The sequence below is a fragment of the Crinia signifera genome, chromosome 9 (genome assembly GCF_055691185.1).
Source record: "Crinia signifera chromosome 9, ASM5569118v1, whole genome shotgun sequence".
Lineage (NCBI taxonomy): Eukaryota > Metazoa > Chordata > Amphibia > Anura > Myobatrachidae > Crinia > Crinia signifera.
Genome location: NC_139225.1, coordinates 9,432,596 through 9,459,177, shown reverse-complemented (window position 1 = coordinate 9,459,177; position 26,582 = coordinate 9,432,596). Strand labels below are relative to the sequence as shown.

General features: G+C 46.7%; 1 protein-coding gene across 2 annotated transcripts in view; it reads left to right on the top strand.

The window, feature by feature from the left end:
• CRB2 (crumbs cell polarity complex component 2) overlaps window positions 1-26,582 on the top strand; it is a 109,780-nt gene that overhangs the window by 25,897 nt on the left and 57,301 nt on the right. For both annotated transcript variants that reach the window (XM_083161015.1, XM_083161014.1), the window contains exons 2-6: window positions 604-1,275; window positions 8,671-8,866; window positions 10,736-10,875; window positions 17,912-18,094; window positions 20,331-20,444. In XM_083161015.1, coding sequence (XP_083017141.1) covers window positions 604-1,275; window positions 8,671-8,866; window positions 10,736-10,875; window positions 17,912-18,094; window positions 20,331-20,444 — 1,305 coding nt within the window. The remainder of the gene's footprint in view (window positions 1-603; window positions 1,276-8,670; window positions 8,867-10,735; window positions 10,876-17,911; window positions 18,095-20,330; window positions 20,445-26,582) is intronic.

Genomic DNA, 26,582 nt, shown 5'->3' with positions numbered 1-26,582 from the left:
CGACAAGGTAAAAATGCCGACATATAGAATGTAGACAGGTAAAAAAGTCAACATGAATTTCGGTCGACAGGTCGCGAGTTCGACGTGGGTTTTTTCACTGTTTTTCTACCTGAATGTCGACACAGTCGACATGGACACAGTTGGAAGTCAACCACAGCCCCTCACTGCGCTCGCTTCGCTCATGATGCTTAGGGCACGGTACCTTGCTGCGCTCGGCACACTATTTTATTCTCCACCCCCCCTTTGGATGGTAGGGCATGAAATACCGCCTGTCGGCACATGTCGGGTCAAAAAAAAAAAACCCTGTCGACCGAAAGTCATGTTGACTTTTTCACCTGTCTACATTCTATTTGTCGCCATTTTTACCTTGTTGGGATTTTAAATGTCAGGATTTTGATCATGTTTGTATTTTGACTGTCGAGATTTTGACCGTCGGGATTTTGACTGCATCCCTTTGAAAGAAACGATGTACTTGTAATCTATGTGCATATTTGATGGCTTCTCTCTGTCTGACTTCCTCGCTGCTGTGCTTGTGAGCTTCACTTCTCTTTGTCTTTCCGCCTTTGTCTATTAACACCAGTGTTTTCCTGTTTTGATTTCTAGGACTGGCACAGAACTGTTTGTCTTCTCTTTGTCTGAATGGAGGGACTTGTCAAGAGACAGCCGATGGTTTTACTTGTCACTGCCCCACATTGCCTCAGGCATTTATTGGACCAGACTGTGGAGTCTTATATAATGCATGTACAGAGTTTCAGTGTCCTAAAACCCACACGTGTGAAGCTAACCTTGGAGACTTGGGCTACCAGTGCCTCTGCCAGCCTGGACTTAACTGCACCACTAATGAGTGTGACAATAACCCCTGTACCCTTCACAACTCTCATTGCTCAGATAGAGGGAAGGGCTTCGTGTGCGGATGCCAAAATGGATACACTGGTCTGAAGTGCCAAGAGAAGGTGTCGCCATGTACACAAAACCCCTGTCACCACAGTGGTTATTGCCTGGAGTCTATGGACAGCTACATATGCGTGTGTCAGCCAGGCTACACAGGGAAACACTGTGAGGTTGTGGCAAATAAATGTGCTTCCACCCCATGTCAGAATGAAGCCATCTGTTTGGATAAGGGAGACAAGTACCTTTGTTTCTGTGTGCCAGGCTTCCAGGGGCACCACTGTGATATAGACATCAATGAGTGTGCATCCAGACCGTGTCAGAACAATGGGTCTTGTCTCAACCTCATGGACCGCTATGAGTGTATATGTGCCACAGGTTACACAGGTAAGAGGTCATTGGGTGATGGGATATGTAACAGACCACATAATACATATGGGGAGATGCTGGATCAGAGCTAGTGTACAAATAATGCAACTTATGTGCCCCTGTGCATATTATGCCACACTATCGTGCCTCAGTTCCTTATTGTGCCACAGGTTACACAGGTAAGAGGTCATTGGGTGATGGGATATGTAACAGACCACATAATACATATGGGGAGATGCTGGATCAGAGCTAGTGTACAAATAATGCCATGTTACGGTGCCCCTGTTCATATTATGCCACACTATCGTGCCTCCGTCCCTTATTGTGCCACAGGTTACACAGGTAAGAGGTCATTGGGGGATGGGATGTGTAACAGACCAAATAATACATATGGGGAGATGCTGGATCAGAGCTAGTGTACAAATAATGCCATGTTATGGTGCCTCTGCTCCTATTATGCCACACTATAGTGCCTCCGTTCCTTATTGTGCCACAGGTTACACAGGTAAGAGGTCATTGGGGGATGGGATGTGTAACAGACCACATAATACATATGGGGAGATGCTGGATCAGAGCTAGTGTACAAATAATGCCATGTTACGGTGCCCCTGTTCATATTATGCCACACTATCGTGCCTCCGTTCCTTATTGTGCCACATGAGTGTCCCAGTTCATATTGTGTTACATTAGAGCAGATTATGACACATTACACTGCCCCCTTACCATTATAACATCCACTGCGCACCCGTCACTGACAATGTAATGTCACACAATTCAGTTTGGGCAATGCATCCTACCCAAAAGTCTGCGAACGGCAGGAGATTTGAAAACTCCCATTCAAGTGAATGGGGGGCTGTGGCCCCCATTCTTTTAAAAGTGAGTTTTCAAATCTCCTGCCCGCACGCCACAGTGCTGCTACTGCAGCCTCTCTCCCTGGCTGCCAGTGGGGGGGGTTGTTACAACCAGTCTGCCTCTGAGATACGGATTGTGACAAATAGACCTGTAACTCTGTAGCGTTATGAGGCCCCCTGTCTACCTGTCATTTGATGCAGACAATTCTAAGGGAGTTATCCAATTATTTCTGTGCCGTCAACTGGCGCCCAACATAGCTATTCAGTTGTTCCCCATTTGGGCGCAATCGGGTGCTGGTGCTGACATTTCAGCTGACATCCTCTGGGGGTGGTGTGCTGAAAATGGTCTAAATCAGGCATGTCCAACCTGTGGCCCTCCAGCTGTTGTGAAACTACACATCCCAGCATGCCTTGCCATAGTTTTAGCATTCCCTATTATCAAAACTGGCCTTCTGGGATGTGTAGTTTCACAACAGCTGGAGGGCCGCAGGTTGGACATGCCTGGTCTAAATACTGTATTACCCATTTGAGCGCTCAAACATGGCGTTTAGTGTCCTGCAAACTAGTGTAGTCGGGTTTTATGCGGCTAAACCTGACCTTAATGAGCATGGTCGGCACAATTTATAAGCATCAACTGAATATAGCCCAGTGACCTCACGTCACTTTAGATGAGGAGATTGAGGGGTGATAAACAATTGAATAGCACCTAATTGTGCACGCAATGAAGTAGTCTAGATGAAATTTTCCACACATAATTAGTTTGTCTTAAGGACCCTACACACAGAGCGATATTCAGCCTCTGTCTATATATACGGCCGCCAAATACGTGTATGACCCATTTCGAATACGAACGGCTACGACATTGGAAAATACTAATAAGAAAAATACGAAAGCTTTGTCAATTTTTTGTGTTTCTCATTCATATTTTCAGGTCGTATATGGCGATCCCATTTGTACAGGGATCGACCGTATTCGGCCGCAATCTCCCCCTAAAAATCACATTAAAATCAATCGTAAAAAAAAGCATCAATCATCAGGGGGGATATTTCAAAGCAAGCAATTATTTTCTTAGCTGGTAATTGCTGGCTTTGAAAATACTATATTAAAAACTTGCTTCACTGATCTAGTTTTTTTTTCCATCTATGTTGTCCACCTACGTTGGATTCATATGAAAATTAAGGAATCTTGTGTACCAGGAAGGCATGACGAGAGATCGGAAATCTCTCATGCTGAATCTCCCATTATGAATCTCTGGCACAAATCTCTCCGTGTGTAGGGACCACTTCAGAAAAAAAATGAGTCTCCAAAAGTTTGTGCACCATATCATACTGACTGTAGATTCTTGCCAATGCTAAAAATAGATCTAGGGTGAAATGTAATAGGATGAGAGATTCAGAAAGTGAGAGATTTGCTTAGAAATCTCCAGGTTTTTTTTTGTTTTTTTAAAGCGGCAATCATTTACACTGCTAAATCAAACTGGTTTTGCCGTGTAAATGATTGCCACTTTAAAAAAACTGGCGATTTCTTTCTAAATCTCTCACTTTCTGAATCTCTCACCCTATTATATTTCACCCTGTGTGTTTATTAATTAAATGTATTGACTTTATTACCAGTAATACAGTAAAAAGGAATCCTATATAAATAATGATACTGTATGTGCCCTTGCAAAATAACAATCGTAATGCCAACTCGAGTACATCATCAAGTCCTGAATCCAGGCCATGGTTTAGCTCAGTCCCTGTCAGTCTCCAGCCACGGGTCACAGACCGGTACTATAAGGCACAGAGCAGGGACAGTTATAGATGAGTGTGGGGATGTGAGGTGCACAGCTAAGGAATTCTCCGTAATTAATCATTTTGCTTGGTTTTCAACATATTTGTCCTGCAGTAGACACCCAACCCCCCCCCCCCCCCCCCCCCCGCCGCTCGTTACAAAACTAACATAATCCAATTAGACAATCAGATAAAGAGACATTGCAGAGAGATCTGTTACACAACATATTCCTCCCAAGATAGGACACTAAACAAGAGGCCATAGACAGCTGCTTATTTATTTATTAACAGTTTCTTATATAGCGCACACATATTCCGCAGCGCTGTACAGAGAATATTATTACCAGTTATTATATAGCGCACACATATTCCGCAGCGCTGTACAGAGAATATTATTACCAGTTATTATATAGCGCACACATATTCCGCAGCGCTGTACAGAGACTATTATTACCAGTTATTATATAGCGCACACATATTCCCCAGCGCTGTACAGAGACTATTATTACCAGTTATTATATAGCGCACACATATTCCACAGCGCTGTACAGAGAATATTATTACCAGTTATTATATAGCACACACATATTCCCCAGCGCTGTACAGAGACTATTATTACCAGTTATTATATAGCGCACACATATTCCGCAGCGCTTTACAGAGAATATTATTACCAGTTATTATATAGCGCACACATATTCCACAGAGCTGTACAGAGATTATTATTACCAGTTATTATATAGCGCACACATATTCCACAGCGCTGTACAGAGACTATTACCAGTTATATTATATAGCGCACACATATTCCGCAGCGCTGTACAGAGAATATTATTACCAGTTTCTTATATAGCGCATACATATTCCGCAGCGCTTTACAGTATAGGTGAAAATTCACATCAGTCCCTGCCCCAGTGGAGCTTACAATCTATATTCCCTACCACATGTACACGCACACACAGACATTCTAGGGTTAATTTTTGTTGGAAGCCAATTAGCCTACCAGTATATTTTTGGAATGTGGGAGGAAACCGGAGTACCCGGAGTAAACCCACGCAAACACAGTATAATGCTATAACCATTACACCGTCCGTACTGCCCAGGGGCGGATCCAGGATAAAATGACAGGGGGGGCACCATGATAAAAGAGGGTTTAGGTGGGGGAGGGGGCGGTGTTAGTGGTGCCAGTGTACATGCTAAGAGAGCGTTAGAGAGAGGGTGGGAATGGGACTAAAAATAGGCCCTGGCAGTTAAAGTACGCAGGCCCACCATGGCGACAAATGTGACGGATGTAGTTGTGCGCGCGCCGAAGGCGTGCTCCAGAAAAGGGTGTGTGGCCACGCAACAGGGGGCGTGTCCTTGAGTGTAGTGTACAACACTATATACAACTTCTACACATATAACAAAATACTACACCCCATTATACTTGCCCCTTACACATGATGCCAAATGGAATGAGCCAAAATTCACATAATAACACATGGATTGAGCCAGAATTCACATAATGCCACACAGATTAAGCCAAAATTCACAATACGCTTCAAAACAGGGACATTGTGCGCAAAAGGCGCGCATTAAACATTGACACCATAATGTCCATTACACGTTAAGTTACACGCCATTATGTCCATTATGTGTTATGCCAAACACCATAATGCCTATTAAAAATGATGCTACATAAGTGCTGCTTATCTACATGCTCATTGCCAAGGGTTCCATGCTCATTGCCAGAGGTTCCATGCTTGTTGCCATGTGGGATTACATGCTCATTGCCAAGGGGGAGTACATGCTCGCGGTAAACGGGGACAGCTGCCGCCAGGCAGAAGAGATAGCCACTGACAGTGGCAGAGCCTGGCTGTATTCAGAGCACTGCAGGTCCTGGCTATTTGAAAAAATACCCCTTTCACACCAGAAAATGCATTCCCAGGTTGGCCCCTTTTACACCAGCCTAGTCCCTGCATTTTCTGGTGTGAGGGGGAGAGAAAACCACCCTTCCCCCCTTTAACCAGTTATCTAATTTAACCGGCTATATCTTCGGAACCAACTGACCCATTTACATAAGACAAATATCATATTGAAGAACTTTTGAGTGGGCTTTGAATGATTTTGGTCCAGTGAAACTGGAACGTTTGGTTCCAGAGTAATCTGCCCTCAAAGAACATGAACAGCCATGAAATTACATTTAAAAAATAAAAAAATTGGTTTACATGCAATATCTCTGAAACCGATTGACCGATATGGACCAGCCTGGTATCATATTGAAGGCCCAGCGATTTGGAATGGAATGAGATCAACCACAAGCTTCTGCGATGCCAGGGAAGGAACTGGCAGCCGCCGGAACCGGGTGTGGGGTCGGAATTGACGGGTCCCATATTATCCCATGGGGAAAAAAACGTTACAGGTTTGCCAGGCGATATCTCCGGTTCCCGGGAGGCTAGAGACACTGGGCTGGGCTCGTTGGAAAGCCCTGGTCCTCAGCTACAAAATGGTGACAGGGGGGGCACGTGCCCGGGTGCCCCCCCCCCCCCTGAATCCGCCACTGGTACTGCCCCGTATATATAACACATGGGGGAAATCGAACCCATGACCTTAGTGCTGTGAGGCAGTAATGCTAACCAGTACACCATCCGTACTGCCCTGTATATATAACACATGGGGGAAATCGAACCCATGACCTCAGTGCTGTGAGGCAGTAATGCTAACCAGTACACCATCCGTACTGCCCTGTATATATAACACATGGTGGGGATAGAACCCATGACCTCAGTGCTGTGAGGCAGTAATATAACCATTACACCATCCGTACTGCCCCGTATATATAACACATGGTGGGGATAGAACCCATGACCTCAGTGATGTGAGGCAGTAATGTAACCATTACACCATGCGTACTGCCCCGTATATATAACACATGGTGGGGATAGAACCCATGACCTCAGTGCTGTGAGGCAGTAATGCTAACCATTACACCATCCGTACTGCCCCGTATATATAACACATGGTGGGGATAGAACCCATGACCTCAGTGCTGTGAGGCAGTAATATAACCATTACACCATCCGTACTGCCCTGTATATATAACACATGGTGGGAATAGAACCCATGACCTCAGCGCTGTGAGGCAGTAATGCTAACCATTACACCGTCCGTACTGCCCCGTATATATATATAACACATGGTGGGGATAGAACCCATGACCTCAGCGCTGTGAGGCAGTAATGCTAACCATTACACATTACATTAAAAACATATAGATACGTTGTCCTATTAATGAAAATGAGGAACTCCTCAGCAATGTATTTATGATTTGTTACCGCCAAACATGGACCATTCCGAGAAGGACAAAATTCTCTGATCCTGGACTTGCCTCTTAATTATAGTTTGCCATCACGTGTGGGGTAGAACAACTTTATTATCTATTAACCAGGAAATCCAGCAACAGGTCCTGCCCAAGGCTGCCAAGAGGGGGAGGGGGGGGGGGGCTTGCTGGAGGGGCCCCACCCTGGTCCAAGCCCCCCTTCCCCCTCTGTCCCTCCCAGACAGGCTCAGCTTGATGGTCTCACTGACCGCATGAGAGTTCATGCTGAGCCTGCTGTTAGTACCAAGCCCCCCCCGCCCCCCCCTCCCCCTCGACTTTACCATTTTGAGGGCTTGGCCTAACCGCAGGAGGATTAGGCCGTTCCCCCAAAATTTTACCGGGGCCCAGCATACCTCTCGGCTGCCCCGGTCCTGCCTGCTGGAAGAAGTTATGTTGAGAGGTTTGTGTTAGGCCAACTGTGGATCTGGCTAGACCTAGTGAATGGAGTATATAGATGGTACTGTATGTATACTTCATTTTTCATTATGAAACATTCAGTTCTGAGCGGCGTTTTCCTTTGTGGCCTTCAAATTGCGTCACTCATGCGAGGCCACGCCCCCATCTTACTGCTGCTGCCCCTCAGTCAGCAGCGAATAGATGCTGCGCACAGCGTCAATTCAACACTGACAAGCAGGTGGCAGCGGGTCTTCCAACTGCCCCACCCGGCATGGGACACTGCTGGCCCTGGGCGGGATGCGGGAACATGCCCAAAAACTGGGACGTTCACGCTGTAAATGGGACAGTTGGGAGGTATGGTAGTATTGGTATTATTATATTTTATTTATAAGGCGCCACAAGTGGTTGGCAGCGCTGTACATATAACACACATTAAAACAATACAGGTTACATAGAACTAAACCTAACAGTAACTATGAACAGGAGGGAAGAGGTCCCTGCTCCAAGAAGCTTACAGTCTGTAGATATTTTTTTATTATTATTATTATTATTATTATTATAAATAATGTGGCACATATTTGTATACTATGTGCACATCCTAAATTCTGTGCAGTATTTACATTGAGTAGCCACTATACTGAGCTAGCAGTTCAGATACATAAGTGGTATTACACTGCCATCTGCTGTCAGCACATGCAAACTTCCAGGCTCAATACTTATCCAGCATCAATGGTATTCTTTCTTTGTAAAGAGAATTATTATTATTATCATTTATTTATATGGTGCCACAAAGGTTCCGCAGCGCCTAACAATACACAAATGAGCAAAAACGGGGACAGGGCACTGAAGCAATCATCAGGGTGGCAGAAGTTTATATATTCTGAGAAAGGCACATAAGGAGAGAGGGCCCTGCTCGTGAGAGCTTACATTTTAGAGGGGATGGTCAGCATTACTGTATAGTCAACTTTCAGAGACATACTTTCCCTCTGTTTTGCACAACCTGCTTATTGCCATCATATTTTCTTTTCCGCTAAAGGTGTCAACTGTGAGACGGAGATAGATGAGTGTTTGTCCAACCCGTGCCAGAATGGGGCCACGTGCTGGGACCATATTGGCTACTTCTCATGTGAATGTACAGCCGGGTATGAAGGTGAATTGTGCCAGGAAGACACTGATGAGTGCCAAAGTCAGCCGTGTCAGAACGGAGGCATGTGCGTGGATGCCATTAACAGGTTGTCCGATCTAACTTTTCTATTGTACTAGTAAAAGTGACCCATTTGTTGTCTAGTGTGAACCTGCTGGGTGCTGGATGACCTTTGGACAGTCAGGATTCCGATGGCCAGTATACCGACACCGGAATCCCGACTGTTAAATGCCCGATAGTCGGAATCCCAACTTACAGGGGCTGTTCTCCCTAATAGGGGTCCATGACCCCAATAGAGAGAAAATAGAACCTGTGGTGAGCCCAGCAAGCCCCCCTGAGCTTGCCCCCCTGTCGGGGTACTTGGCGGTCGGGATTCTGATTTTGGGATACTGACTGTCGGACCGCTATACCACACCCGTGTGAAGTGTATGGTTAAAGAATAAGGGGGGTATTCAATCGCCGGCGGGCATCTCTACCGTCGGGGAGATGCCCGCCGGGCCCGATTCAATGCTGTCTTCCCCGACAGCATTGAGCAGGGTATCTCGGCAGAACGAGACCGACATCATAAGCTGTCGAGCTCGTTCTGCCGAGAACGGACGGGAAGTGACGAGCTGCCGGCTGCAGCTCCCCTCTTCCCGGCCACAACTCGCGGCCACGCCCCCTTCTCGCTCCCCGGCAGGCGGGACATTGAATTCCGCCTGCGTGTTCTCGGTCGAGCTGACCGAGAACGGGACTGGGTCACAGCGGTCGAGAAAGCTCGACTGCCGTGACCCTCACATTGAATACCCCCCTAAGTTAGGTTGGTGATTAAATAACAAATAATTGTATCTGTTTATTACCATTTTGTTTTTAGTTGTTTTTAACTCTTGTCTTCTCTGGGCAGGATGCACTAAAGGGAAAATGCGGTAAAAGTCCTGTTTTCTGGGTTTTTACCGCATTTCCATTTGCACCAAGGCCCTGGTTGGGCTCTGTCACGGAGGTTAATGCCAGCAAAAGCTACTGCTACCATGTAGAAGCATAAGGGCTTCACTTTGCAGCGCTGCCAGTGGGATCCATCAGGGATCCCTCCCAGCATTCCTTGCAGCCGGCGCCATCAATCTGCGTATGCGCAGAGGGACTCCCGTGTAGCAGACTGGAAAGTCCAGCGACTGAGCCGCAGCGCAAAGGACATCTCTTATCAGACGAGCCCTCCTTTGCGCTAATAATCGCATACGTTAGTGCATATGCGATGTATTAATAATGCAGAGCCCTGCGATGTGTGGTGGGATGCACTGGCGGACTTCAGCGCATCCCACCCTCTAGGAACGAGTAGTGCATTTCAACTACTGTATTTGGGGGGGGGGGGTCCAATTACTGTCGCTGCAACAAGCTTGTAAGGGGTGCGAGCTGCCATGACGCTGGTGTGTGTACGCTGGCAACAAATGAGGGTGCATGCAGGTAATGATTTATGACGTCATCTCTAGAGCTGCGCTTTCTGCAATACTTCAGTATTACATATGATGGGTAATGCGGCTGCACTGTAGCGCTCCAATGTAAGCGGAACACTGAGGTGTCAATTTCCGCCAACAAAGGGCCTGATTCAGATGCAGCTGTAACTTCAATGGTGTCAAAACTGAGCAGTTATCGTCAGGCTGCGCATGCATTGCGGCTAGAGTGCGGTTGTGATGGCTTCTATGGGAATCTGTTCACTTATGGGCGGCTGCTACACGTCAATGACTCGCACTTCCGTCACTAATAAAGATTGCTGCTGTGTCAGCATTGTGACTGTAACTGAATCGGGCCCAGGTTGCGTATTTGCTGCTTATGTCTGTAGCGATTAGGGCACCAGTGACTGCTACACACCCCACAGCCCTAAGTGCTTCCTCGCTGGCAGCATGTATTGTGCAGGGATGGCTCACGGGGACGGGCGGGTGAGGGGAGATGTTGGTACATTGCTGACTTTGGTTCTGTGTTCCAGGTTCCATTGTAATTGCAGTGACACTGGGTTTGTCGGCGATTTGTGTGAAGCGGATATCCTGGAGTGCGCCTCGAACCCCTGCCAGAATAATGCCACGTGCCTGGAACAGGTCAAGGGCTACAGCTGTCTGTGTTGGGCAGGTGAGCGGTTACATGTCGTACAGTTTATTACGTCTCTTCCAGAAATAAAACTTTTGGGAGTTTCTGTGAATTCATGAAGCCGACGGTTACGGTGTAGATGATAGACAATGTCTAGGTCCACAGTTACTAGTTCGACCACTAATGACGACGTTGGTCGACAATGACAGAAGTTCGACACAAGCAAATGATCGAGATGAACATGGTCGACACTGAATAGTTGGACGTGTGTTTCTCCCTTTTTTTTATGGTGTCTGTCGACAATGACACCGTATAAGTTTACCGCGTCCCCTCGCATGGCTCACTGCGCTCTCGCCATGCTTCGGACACGGTGCCTCGCTGCACTCGACACACTATTATAATGCAACTTGGATGGTAAAGTATGAACCAAGTCAATTTAAAATAAAACAAAACAAAAAAAAACATAAACTCATGTCAATCTTTTCAGTGTCGACCTTCTGTCATTGATGTCGATTGTCCAACATCCTTAGGTGTCTACCTACTCACTGTGGACCATAAGGGGTTGTCCACCTAGACATTGTCACCCCAGGGACCGTATACCTAGCAGAATATCCAGTCACCACATATCCATCCACTGACTGAGCAACTGTGGGTCACGGGTTTTTAAATAAAAAAAAAAACTACCAGCATCTAATACAGAACTATGGAAACGCTTGGACAAGACAAATCCCTGTACAGGTTCCGCAATCTCTTCTATTCCGTCATTCCTCTACAAATTCTCACTGCTCAGAGAAAATTGGGGATCAGTGTCAATGCTGCACTGATTCTTGTCTATATGGCACTGGTCTCTCTTAATGGACACATTTTACATTACTATTTATCAATATCCCTTAGAACGTAAGCTCTCACGAGCAGGGCCCTCTCAACTCATGTGCTTTCCTTAGAATATATCTCTGCCACCCTGATAATAGCATCAGTGTCCTGTCCCCTGTTGGAATGGTCTTTATTTACCATGGACTTGTCCTAAATTGCATTGTACAGTCATTCGATACTTTCTTGTTTTTCACTCACCTATGTATTGTCAGGCGCTGCAGAACCCTTGTGGGGCCATATAAATAAACGATAATAATAAAAAATAGATTTGTCAGTGCAAAACAATTTCTCTGCAGATTAACAAAACGGGTGAAATGTAATAGGATGAGAGAATCAGAAAGTGAGAGATTTGTTAAGAAATCTCCAGCGGCAATCATTTACACTGCAAGATCAGACTGGCTTTAGGCTGCCCGGCTGGCGCTGTAGCACAGTAGTTCCAGCAGTATATTAAATTGGCACAGCCCTCTGGCAGTCACCTTAAGAACTTTACCCACCACAGTACATCAGGACGGGTGATAGCGAACTACTGTAGCATGGAATAAATTCGGCCTTCATTTTATTCCTCCACTGTCACTTGCAGGTGTTTGTGCCGCCCACTTATACCCCTTTTAGACCAAAACGCCGGGTCGCACCCGGCTTTTTGGACCCTGGTTGAAGCCGGGTGCGACCCGGCATTTAGGGGCATTTACACCGGACGGGCTTAAACGCCCGCACCCCCCTCCCGCCCCTTCCCGGCGCTTGAAGATGACAGCGCGATGTCATCTTCAAGCGCCGATCGACGCCGCCGTACCCGGAACGCTGCTGGGGGCAGCCCAGCACTAAGGTAAGCTGCCAGGCTGCCCCCAGTCCCTGCACGCACCCTCGCAATCCGTCCAACCTGCGGACGCTGCGGTCCGCTGGTTGGACGTTCCCCATTCATGTAAATGGGAGCCGGGTCATCCAACCCGGCGTTCCCATTTACACCGCCCTCTACCCAGGTCCTAGCCGTGTTCTACCCAGGTCAGGACCTGGGTAGAAGTCCCGTGTAAAGGGACACGGCGTTAGGGATTTACACCGCCGAAGATCCGGGTCTGACCCACCGCTGACCCGGATTTTTCGGCGGTGTAAAAGGGGTATTATATACATACATATACACTGCCAAGGTGGCGGCGCTCGTATCAATAACTCAATACGGAGTCGCATAAATGGTCGACATTTCGAAGCCAATTTAATTATGTTGCTTCTTCTTCAGGACATACCGGACCAGATATATATATGTATATATGTGTGTGTGTATATATATATATATATATATATGTGTGTGTGTGTATATATGTGTATATATATATATATATATATATATATATATATATATATATATACACATGCTGTGTATTAGCCGGCACTCCCAATGTGTGTCTCAATATGTACTGACCCTGTGCCTTCCAATCTGGACCCGCAGGTCCTGGTACACGGTGTAGAAATCAGGTGGCACTCTGGGATTTAGAAAAAGCGTTAAAATATGCTATTTATTGTCCAACATGTTTAGGGCATATGTGGCCTGACCTCAGGGATATATATATATATAGACTAGGTGATTCATCGCGCCCTAGGGGCGCTCTTCACACCGTCGTAAGGGGCTGCGCCCCCTTAATTTGTGAACATTTGTATATGAGAAATATGGTTAGAATTGTATGAAAGATGCCTGTATTGCAACTTGAGTTATAGGTGAAATGTGTTAAATAGAGAGCATATGATGTGGAAGGGGGTGTGTGTTGTTTTGTTTAATTAAAAAGCGGTTACAGAGTAAGATGTACATTGATAGTGTGGATGGTACAGTGACATTTGTGGGTGTGTGGGGGGGGGGGAGCTGTGTGTGCATGTTGTTTAGGTGTGTTTGTGTGTGTGCAATAGTATACTGTAGTAGGGTGTTTCTGAGTCAGCGGCTCCCCACTGGCGGAGGTCACGACACAGGAAAACAGGAGGCTGGGTAGTGATAGGGGTGTGTGGGAATAAGGGGGACTAAAGAGGAGGGTGGGGGACACTGTGCAGCTTCTGCCAGTGGGTGAGGGTCCAGCGTGGCAGTACAGGATGGTGGCCCTGAGTCAGTGTCTCCTCCTACTGGGTGGGAGTTAGTGTCCATGAGAGCAGGAGGCTGGGCTATGAGGCATGATAGGGGCATGTGGGCAAAACAGCGTCAGCGACTCCCCAGTGATGGAAGTTACGGTTCAGGAGAGCAGGAAGCTGGGTAGTGATAGGGGTGTGTGAGTATACAGTGGACTAAAGAGGGGCTTAGGGGTGCCGTGAATTGTGGGAGGGGCACGGGGGGTGCCGTGAATCAAGGGAGGGAGGGGGCGCAGGTGTCCGCGAATCGCGGGAGAGGGCGGGGGTCTGCAAAGCGTGGGAGGGGGCGTGAATTGCGGGAGGAGGGGGGGTGTGTGGGGGGTGACGTGAATCGTGGGAGGGGGCGTGAATCGTGGGAGTGCGCGGGGGTTCGTGAATTGCGGGAGAGGGGGGCACGGGGCGTGATGAATCACCTAGTTGGTTATATATTCTTGTAGAAGGATGATAGGATGTTGCTGTCATTCAGAATGCATTTACATAAACAGTAATAGTAGCAGTAAAAGGTCTGACTTAAAACACCTACAGTAAAACAGAACAGGTGTTATATATTATACAAAGAATTGGTTGATGATGTGTAGGTTGATGTGCACATAGTTGTCACTGGAAAAAAATTGCTACAAGAAAAAATCAACACAGAAAGGTCAACACATGTAAATGTTGACATAAGTGTGGCACTTCATTGGTGTCCATGTCAACACATGAGAATAAATATGAAAACATTCAAAAAAGAAAAATAAATCTTCAAAAACTCATCTCAACCTTTTTCATTGTCGACCATAGCCGTGTCAGTGTTTTGCATGTGCCATTTAATCCTGGGGTTGCCGTGAATCGCGAGCGGGGGTGGGGGGGAGGGAGGAGGTGAGGGGTGTCCGCGAATCATGGGAGGAGGGGTCGTGGGTGGATGCTGTGAATTGCGGGAGGGGGGGTCGCGGGGGGGTGTGGGTGCCGCGAATCGTGGGAGGGGGGGACGCGGGGGGTTGCAGTGAATCGCGGGAGGGTGAGTCGCGGGGGCGGGGGGTTTGTCGCAATGACAGGAGGGGGGGTCAGGGGGGGGATCGCGGTAGGGGGGGTCGCGGGGGTGGGGGGTACCGCGAACCGCGGGAGGGGGGGCCCGGGGGGTTGGCGCAAATCGTGGGAGGGGGTGTCACGGGGTTGGGCCACAAATCGCTGGAGTCGCCGAGAATTGCGGGGGGTGTGCTGCGAATCGCGGGAGGGGGGTGCCGCGAATCGCCACAAGAAAAAATCAACATAGAAATGTCAACACATGTAAATGTTGACATAAGTGTGGCACTTCATTGGTGTCCATGTCGACACATGAGACTGAATATGAAAACATTGAAAAAGTGAAAAATAAATCTTCAAAAACTCATGTCAACCTTTTTCATTGTCGACCATAGCCATGGCAGTGTTTTACATGTGCCATTTAATCGTGGGGTTGCCGTGAATGGGGGGGGGGGGGGGGGAGGTGCATACCTCCCAACATGACCCTCTCCAGGAGGGACACATTGCTCTGTTTCTGGACTTTCTTCTTAATTTATGGATTACCATCACCTGTGCTTAAACACCTTTCTTATCAATTACCCTGTTTAAAACAGGTGATGACAATCATATATTAAGATGGAAGTCCACAAACAGAGCATTCTGTCCCTCCTGGAGAGGGTCATGTTGGGAGGTATGGAGGTGTGGGGCGCTCACCTGGTGTGTCTGGTGAGTAGCTGTGTCTTTGCTGTGTAACATGGAGAGGCAGAGGGTGTCTGGCACTGTCTGTGGGCTCACTGGGCTGGTTCTCTGTCATGTGAGTCAGTCATGTGAGTCAGAGGCTCCACCCAGCGTTACAGCTTCAGACACACTTTGAGTGACAGATGTAGCCAACTATATAAGAGATATAGAATCGCCATCTACAGTTGCCCAGCGCAACCGTAGATGGCTATACCCAGCACCCCAGCAGTGCAGGAGTATACATAAAATAGAGTTGCCTACCACAACCCACCACATATCGCTATGTGACAGATGCGTGCCTTCCATATTAACCCCTTCAGTGGTGGGGTTTTTTTTTTGGGAGCGCTCCCCACTGGGCAAGTTTTGTATGGGGAGCGCTCCCTTAAAAAAAAAACACCACTACCTCCCTGGGTCCAGGCAGCACCGCTGCACTGTCAATCAGCGGCTGCCCGGACTTGCGCCCCCGCACTGCGTACCTGTCTCCGGCAGCCGGTTTGTCATAAGCCGGCGCCGGGGACTTCAATACAAAACCCGGAGGGAGGAGGAGAGAGGAGGTGGCGCCGCAGAGGGGAGGGAGCCGGGCAGCGCGAAGCTGCCTGAGTTCAGTGATTGAACTCAGCAGCGCTGCCCGGCTGTAAACAGTGGCAATCCCGAGAATTCTCGGGATTGCCACTGAAGGGGTTAATCTAATTCCACCCAGCATGTGTGTTTCTCCTATTAATGTCTGCTGTGATTGCTATTGCATATCTAGTGCGATCTCAGCAGGTAAAGTGTTATTTGCACTGAGAACACGAGACACCATAGGTGGTAACATCATAAACCTGAAGTAAGAACAATAAATATCTTGTAAACTGTTTTTTGGAGATAGGGCGATTTCTATGTTTAACCCCTTAATATGAGCATGTAGACCTGCCTAGAGTTTCACTGCAGTGTAAACACAATTAAATGATTTTTATTTTTAATATTTTGAGACGGTGATCATGCAAAATATAGACATCTATTCACAAAGAGTCAACATGTCAACATGTCAACATGACCATGTTATGGCTAAGTGTTAAACTACTGTGTGTGCATTTAACTGCATTCTGAATGTGGTCATTTTAAAATCATCAAAATATCGACATTAAAATATAGCCATGAGGACATAGGCCCTTATTCTGGCCACTCTCAAAGGAAAATTCCTTCTCAAATGGACAAAACCATGTGCACTGCAGGGGGGAGCAGATGTAACACGTGCAGAGAGAGTTAGATTTGGGTGGGGTTTACTTCAAAGTGAGATCTATATTGCAGTGTAAGAATAAAGCAGTCAGTATTTACCCTGCACAGAAACAAAATAACTCACCCAAATCTAATTCTCTCTGCACATGTTACAACTGCCCCCCTGCAGTGCACGTGGTTTTGTCCATTTGAGAAGGAATCAGATGAAATCGGGGCAAATAGCACTAGTGTACATGTGGTAGGGAATATAGATTGTTCTCTCCACTGGGGTATCGACTGACGTGAATGTCCTAATAGTCTCTGTACAGCGCTGCGGAATATGTGTGCGCTATATACATAACTGGTTGTTTATCACTCACTTTTTGAAGCTTAGTACATCTGACCTTTTTACATGTTTTGTTTTTATGGTCACACAAAATACAATTCATTAGTAATTGCCATCAACATGTCCTATGTCCTGTAAATATCATATTACTCGAAGACACATTTTAAAAGTGATTTGACTTCCAAAGGAGGAGGGTGAGCCGAAATACTGTCAGCTGCCCGGCTCGTTAGAAACATTTAATTGCAATCTATGTCTATGTCCGCATTTTTATTTATTTTTTTATTTTGACTGAATTGGTGACTTAATGATTCTGTAACCCTTTTGTCTGTGATCCTTTTGTTTGGTGACATTTTGACTATGTCGACATACAGTACTGTATCAATTGACTTTGTCGCTCTTATGACTGTCTAGATTTTAAGTATCACACCCTGTAGACATACTTCCGGAAAGGCCGGGAGGCTCCCAAAAATTGGGTCCACCTCCCGGCCCCCCAGAAGGCTGGGCAAGCCTCTGGAGTCCCCTGCATTCCCCCCAGCCTCCTTCTACCAGCATTTGTGGAGGGGGCCAGGTCGATATATGCAAATTGCAGTCAATTTAGCCCTGCCCCTCCATGTACACACGCAAATCGTGGCAGTTCTAGTGATTGGGGGTGGGGCTTGATGATGTTAGACTCTGGCCCCTCCCCCAGAAGCACGCTGAAAGTCTCCTCCCCAGACTTCTCCCAGAGAGGAGATACAGAATGTCAGCAAATATGCCTGTAGACCTTGGTAAGAATAATGTAACATATTATGTGTTTGTTATGTCCGTGACACTTACTACCATGTATTACTCTTTGTACAGGATATTCCGGGGATCACTGTGAGTTGGATATTGATGACTGTGCTGTCCATCCCTGCCTGTACGATGCTCTGTGTCTGGAGCGATCCAATCAAACTCTTTATAATGCACAGCCAGAGTTTAACACCGAGTTCAGCTACAGCAATGCTGCCGGATATGTGTGCAGGTGCCAGCCGGGATTTACGGGTAAGCAGTGTGACTGTCATGTTCTTCTTCATTTCATGCACCAGTTTTTGCCTATTTTAATTACATTCAAAGGTTTGGGGGCTTCTACCAATGTAATTAAATCATAAACATGTATGATCAGAGACTGTCTCAATGCCTTCTTATTCTAAGAAACTGTTTAAATGAATCCTGACCATGAAGGAGATTAAGAGATAATTGGAATTCACAGAAACGGCATTAAATTTGTGAATTAGCGTTTATTTCTGCGGAAAAAGACATGAAAAGATGCAGGAATGTTTCCAAAAGTCGGGGAAAAAAGAAAAACCTTAGAGAAACTGGTAGATCTTTCCAAGGATCAGAAATATCTGCCAGGATTAATATCGCCATAGCCGTATCATACATTGCTTTGAAGTAACCGTTTTAATCTTTCCACCATAATGTTTACAGGTGTTTGTTCAGTCTGATCATTCACCAATCTCAATACTAGCTTGTGCGTTCATGTATGTTTGGTAAATAGCTACTTGTATGTATCTGGCCAATTCAGAACAACAATATGAGCATCATAATACAACTTTTACACCAGAACTGCCGGGTCGCACCTGGGTTTTTGGACTCTGCTCCAACCCAGATGCGACCCGGCAGTTGTTCCCTTTTAGACCGCCTTCCCCCGGCATTTAGCCGGTCAGGCGACACCGACAAAGGTGGGCCCTGAGCCGGCAATTGGAGATGACATCTTCAAGCACCAGAAAACCCGCCAGCCGGGACCCTGCAACACCGTCCGAAATGGGTCCCCGGGTTGGATGACCTGGGTTACACATTTACACGGCCCATGACTCCGGGGATGCTCCTGAGCATTTGCCAGGTCGGACACCCGGGAAACAGGACCCGGGTTATTTTGTTACACCAAGCCCCGGCCCGGAGTAGTGCGGCGATAACCCAGGTGAAGGCTCTGGTGTATAAAGGGTATTAGAGGAACACATGGATAGGTAGTCTTACAGTATTTTGTAGAAAAAAATCTTTATCAATAATATCTACTGTACAAAGTGTATCTGAAAAGAAAATGTTTTCAGAAATTTCTGGTCAATTTGTCTTGGTGTTCAGAACAGATCCTGTTGAGCAGTGACATGCAGTGGTGGCACTGTACACAGTCACCCCACAAACACCCCCCCCCCCCTTCCTTCCCATGGCCGCTGTCAACCACACTTCCGGCCGCCACCAACAAACCCCCCCCCCCCCCCAGTCAAAAATGAACAAAAAAGTGCCAATTCTAGAAGCTTAATTAACCGGGGCTGCTGTGATTGGCCAGCAGTTGGAGTTGCTGTCCAATCACAGCAGCCTCTGTCAATGAAGCACTTCTAGAAGTGCCGCTTTTTCTCATTTTTTTTTATGGTCTTTTTAGCCTTCAGCTTAGCCCCTTCCCCGGTTCTTCATCCCCTTCATTTGTCAGTGGGAAGCATTGCTTATCTGTGCCTCTGTTACTAATTTACATGTTAAAAAGTTACTAAAATAATATAAAGAAAATACATATGACAAGCTTTCCCAAGCCGTGCACATTAATTCGTCGGCTTGCACAGGGCAGGATTTTACTATGGCTGGGCGGTGATTGGATAACCCCCAATCCAGTCTGAATAACCCCTTATATCCAGTGAGAGTGCTAATCCTAGATCCATACCTCCCAACAGTCCCGATTATCAGGGCCTGTCCCGCTGTCCCTCCCGTGGGCGGCAGTGTCCTGCGGTCAGGGGGGGCTGTTGGGAGTCCCCCTTGTCGGCTGCTAAGCAGCGGGGAATAAATGCTGTGCGCGTGCACACAGCGTCTATTCCCGGGGCTGGGGGCATGGCTAGAGGCTCACAGAGCCTCTGGGTCATGCCCCCTTAGCAGCAAAATGGGGGCATGGCCTCGGGGGGAGCCGCAAGTATAGGCCACACCCCCGAAATTAGGCCATGCCCCTCAAAATTTCCGGCCCGCAGGAGCTGCGTCCCGCATCGAGGTCGACAAAAGTTGGGAGGTATGCTAGATCTCCCAAATTCAATCCTCCAGAAACCCTAGCGGTGCATGTTTCCCAGATCTCTGGCTGTAGCACATTCATTACTGAATGAACTGTTATCTCACCTGTGATTCTATGAAGAGACCTGGAAAACCTGCACTGTTAAGGTTCTCTGAGGCCTGAAGTTGAGAAACGCTGAACTGCTATGATCCTCATGCTTCACAAGTATTGGACTGATACTGTTAACGTGACCGCACCTTTGTGTTCTAGGGGAAAACTGCTCTGTGAACATTGACGACTGTGAATCGGACCCATGTCAGAATGGTGGATCCTGCGTCGACCTGCGGAATGAATTCATATGTAACTGTGCACTGGGATATACTGGTAAGACGCGGTTTCCTTGCTGACATGTTCAGTTAGAGTTTTACATCATACTGTACATAACACATATATGCATACACCTCCCAACTTCTTCACCGTGCTGCGTAAAGGGGATGTGGCCTATGCAAATGGGGCGTGGCCTATGGGGACATGATATGGAACCTGCACTACTGGGGACATGATATGTAACTGGCACTACTGGGGACATGATCTGTAACTGGCACTACTGGAACATGATATGTAACTGGCACTACTGGGGGAATGATATGTAACTGGAGCTACTGGGGACATGATATGTAACAGCACTACTGGGGACATGATATATAACAGCACTACTGGGGACATGATATGTAACAGCACTACTGGGGACATGATATATAACAGCACTACTGGGGACATGATATGTAAATGGCACTACTGAGGACATGATATGTAACTGGAGCTACTGGGGACATGATATGTAACTGGCACTACTGGGGACATGATATGTAACTGGCACTACTGGGGACATGATATGTAACAGCACTACTGGGGACATGATATGTAAATGGCACTACTGAGGACATGATATGTAACTGGAGCTACTGGGGACATGATATGTAACTGGCACTACTGGGGACATGATATGTAACTGGAGCTACTGGGGACATGATATGTAACTGGCACTACTGGGGACATGATATGTAACTGGCACTACTGGGGACATGATATATAACAGCACTACTGGGGACATGATATGTAAATGGCACTACTGAGGACATGATATGTAACTGGCACTACTGGGGACATGATATGTAACTGGCACTACTGGGGACATGATATGTAACTGGCACTACTGGGGACATGATATGTAACAGCACTACTGGGGACATGATGTGTAACAGCACTACTGGGGACATGATATGTAACAGCACTACTGGGGACATGATATGTGACTGGCACTACTGGGGGAATGATATGTAACTGGAGCTACTGGGGACATGATATGTAACTGGCACTACTGGGGACATGATATGTAACTGGCACTACTGGGGACATGATATATAACAGCACTACTGGGGACATGATATGTAAATGGCACTACTGAGGACATGATATGTAACTGGCACTACTGGGGACATGATATGTAACTGGCACTACTGGGGACATGATATGTAACTGGCACTACTGGGGACATGATATGTAACTGGCACTACTGGGGACATGATATATAACAGCACTACTGGGGACATGATATGTAAATGGCACTACTGGGGACATGATATGTAAATGGCACTACTGGGGACATGATATGTAACAGCACTACTGGGGACATGATATGTGACTGGCACTACTGGGGGAATGATATGTAACTGGAGCTACTGGGGACATGATATGTAACTGGCACTACTGGGGACATGATATGTAACTGGCACTACTGGGGATATGATATGTAACTGGCACTACTGGGGACATGATATGTAACTGGTACTACTGGGGACATGATATGTAACTGGCGCTACTGGGGACATGATATGTAACAGCACTACTGGGGACATGATATGTGACTGGCACTACTGGGGGAATGATATGTAACTGGAGCTACTGGGGACATGATATGTAACTGGCACTATTGGGGACATGATATGTAACTGGCGCTTCTGGGGACATGATATGTAACTGGCGCTTCTGGGGACATGATATGTAATTGGCGCTACTGGGGACATGATATGTAACTGGCGCTACTGGGGACATGATATGTAAATGGCACTACTGGGGGACATGATATGTAACTGGCGCTACTGGGGACATGATATGTAACTGTCGCTACTGAGGACATGATATGTAACTGCCACTACTGGGGACATGATATGTAACTGGCACTACTGAGGACATGATATGTACATGGCACTACTGGGGACATGATATGTAACTGGCACTACTGAGGACATGATATGTACATGGCACTACTGGGGACATGATATGTAACTGGCACTACTGGGGACATGATATGTAACTGGCACTACTGGGGATATGATATGTAACTGGCACTACTGGGGACATGATATGTAACTGGCACTACTGAGGACATGATATGTACATGGCACTACTGGGGACATGATATGTAACTGGCACTACTGGGGACATGATATGTAACTGGCACTACTGGGGATATGATATGTAACTGGCACTACTTGGGACATGATATGTAACTGGTACTACTGGGGACATGATATGTAACTGGCGCTACTGGGGACATGATATGTAACAGCACTACTGGGGACATGATATGTGACTGGCACTACTGGGGGAATGATATGTAACTGGAGCTACTGGGGACATGATATGTAACTGGCACTATTGGGGACATGATATGTAACTGGCGCTTCTGGGGACATGATATGTAACTGGCGCTTCTGGGGACATGATATGTAATTGGCGCTACTGAGGACATGATATGTAACTGCCACTACTGGGGACATGATATGTAACTGGCACTACTGAGGACATGATATGTACATGGCACTACTGGGGACATGATATGTAACTGGCACTACTGGGGACATGATATGTAACTGGCACTACTGGGGATATGATATGTAACTGGCACTACTGGGGACATGATATGTAACTGGTACTACTGGGGACATGATATGTAACTGGCGCTACTGGGGACATGATATGTAACAGCACTACTGGGGACATGATATGTGACTGGCACTACTGGGGGAATGATATGTAACTGGAGCTACTGGGGACATGATATGTAACTGGCACTATTGGGGACATGATATGTAACTGGCGCTTCTGGGGACATGATATGTAACTGGCGCTTCTGGGGACATGATATGTAATTGGCGCTACTGGGGACATGATATGTAACTGGCGCTACTGGGGACATGATATGTAACTGGCACTACTGGGGGACATGATATGTAACTGGCGCTACTGGGGACATGATATGTAACTGTCGCTACTGAGGACATGATATGTAACTGCCACTACTGGGGACATGATATGTAACTGGCACTACTGGGGACATGATATGTACATGGCACTACTGGGGACATGATATGTAACTGGCACTACTGAGGACATGATATGTACATGGCACTACTAAGGACATGATATGTAACTGTCGCTACTGAGGACATGATATGTAACTGGCACTACTGGGGACATGATATGTAACTGGCACTAGTGGGGACATGATATGTAACTGGCACTTCTGGGGACATGATATATAACAGCACTACTGAGTACTTGATATGTAACTGGCACTACTGGGGACATGATATGTAACCGGCACTACTGGGGACATGATATGTAACTGTCGCTACTGAGGACATGATATGTAACTGTCGCTACTGAGGACATGATATGTAACTGGCACTACTGGGGACATGATATGTAACTGGCACTAGTGGGGACATGATATGTAACCGGCACTACTGGGGACATGATATGTAACTGTCGCTACTAGGGACATGATATGTAACTGGCACTACTGAGGACATGATATGTAATTGGCACTACTGGGGACATGATGTGTAACTGGCACTACTGGGGACATGATATGTAGCTGGCACTACTGAGGACATGATATGTAACTGGCAGTACTGAGGACATGATATGTAACTGTCGCTACTGAGGACATGATATGTAACTGTCGCTACTGAGGACATGATATGTAACTGGCACTACTTGGGACATGATATGTAACTGGCGCTACTAGGGACATGATATGTAACTGGCACTACTGAGGACATGATATATAACTGGCACTACTGGGGACATGATATGTAACTGTCGCTACTGAGGACATGATATGTAACTGGCACTACTGGGGACATGATATGTAACTGGCGCTTCTGGGGACATGATATGTAACTGGCGCTTCTGGGGACATGATATGTAATTGGCGCTACTGGGGACATGATATGTAACTGGCGCTACTGGGGACATGATATGTAACTGGCACTACTGGGGGACATGATATGTAACTGGCGCTACTGGGGACATGATATGTAACTGTCGCTACTGAGGACATGATATGTAACTGCCACTACTGGGGACATGATATGTAACTGGCACTACTGAGGACATGATATGTACATGGCACTACTGGGGACATGATATGTAACTGGCACTACTGAGGACATGATATGTACATGGCACTACTAAGGACATGATATGTAACTGTCGCTACTGAGGACATGATATGTAACTGGCACTACTGAGGACAGGATATGTAACTGGCACTACTGGGGACATGATATGTAACCGGCACTACTGGGGACATGATATGTAACTGTCGCTACTGAGGACATGATATGTAACTGGCACTACTGGGGACATGATATGTAACTGGCACTAGTGGGGACATGATATGTAACTGGCACTACTGGGGTCATGATATGTAACTGGCACTACTGGGGTCATGATATGTAACTGGCACTACTGGGGACATGATATGTAACTGGCACTAGTGGGGACATGATATGTAACTGGCACTACTGAGGACAGGATATGTAACTGGCACTACTGGGGACATGATATGTAACCGGCACTACTGGGGACATGATATGTAACTGTCGCTACTGAGGACATGATATGTAACTGGCACTACTGGGGACATGATATGTAACTGGCACTAGTGGGGACATGATATGTAACTGGCACTTCTGGGGACATGATATATAACAGCACTACTGAGTACTTGATATGTAACTGGCACTACTGGGGACATGATATGTAACCGGCACTACTGGGGACATGATATGTAACTGTCGCTACTGAGGACATGATATGTAACTGTCGCTACTGAGGACATGATATGTAACTGGCACTACTGGGGACATGATATGTAACTGGCACTAGTGGGGACATGATATGTAACTGGCACTTCTGGGGACATGATATATAACAGCACTACTGAGTACTTGATATGTAACTGGCACTACTGGGGACATGATATGTAACCGGCACTACTGGGGACATGATATGTAACTGTCGCTACTGAGGACATGATATGTAACTGTCGCTACTGAGGACATGATATGTAACTGGCACTACTGGGGACATGATATGTAACTGGCACTAGTGGGGACATGATATGTAACTGGCACTTCTGGGGACATGATATATAACAGCACTACTGAGTACTTGATATGTAACTGGCACTACTGGGGACATGATATGTAACCGGCACTACTGGGGACATGATATGTAACTGTCGCTACTGAGGACATGATATGTAACTGTCGCTACTGAGGACATGATATGTAACTGGCACTACTGGGGACATGATATGTAACTGGCACTAGTGGGGACATGATATGTAACCGGCACTACTGGGGACATGATATGTAACTGTCGCTACTAGGGACATGATATGTAACTGGCACTACTGAGGACATGATATGTAATTGGCACTACTGGGGACATGATGTGTAACTGGCACTACTGGGGACATGATATGTAGCTGGCACTACTGAGGACATGATATGTAACTGGCAGTACTGAGGACATGATATGTAACTGTCGCTACTGAGGACATGATATGTAACTGTCGCTACTGAGGACATGATATGTAACTGGCACTACTTGGGACATGATATGTAACTGGCGCTACTAGGGACATGATATGTAACTGGCACTACTGAGGACATGATATATAACTGGCACTACTGGGGACATGATATGTAACTGTCGCTACTGAGGACATGATATGTAACTGGCACTACTGGGGACATGATATGTAACTGGCACTACTGGGGACATGATATGTAACTGGCACTACTGGGGACATGATATGTAACTGTCGCTACTGAGGACATGATATGTAACTGGCACTACTGGGGACATGATATGTAACTGGCACTAGTGGGGACATGATATGTAACTGGCACTACTGAGGACATGATATGTAACTGGCACTACTGGGGACATGATATGTAACTGGCGCTACTGGGGACATGATATGTAACTGGCGCTACTGGGGACATGATATATAACAGCACTACTGAGTACTTGATATGTAACTGGCACCACTGGGGACATGATATGTAACTGGCACTACTGGGGACATGATATGTAACTGGCACTACTGGGGACATGATATGTAACTAGCACTACTGGGGACATGATATGTAACTAGCA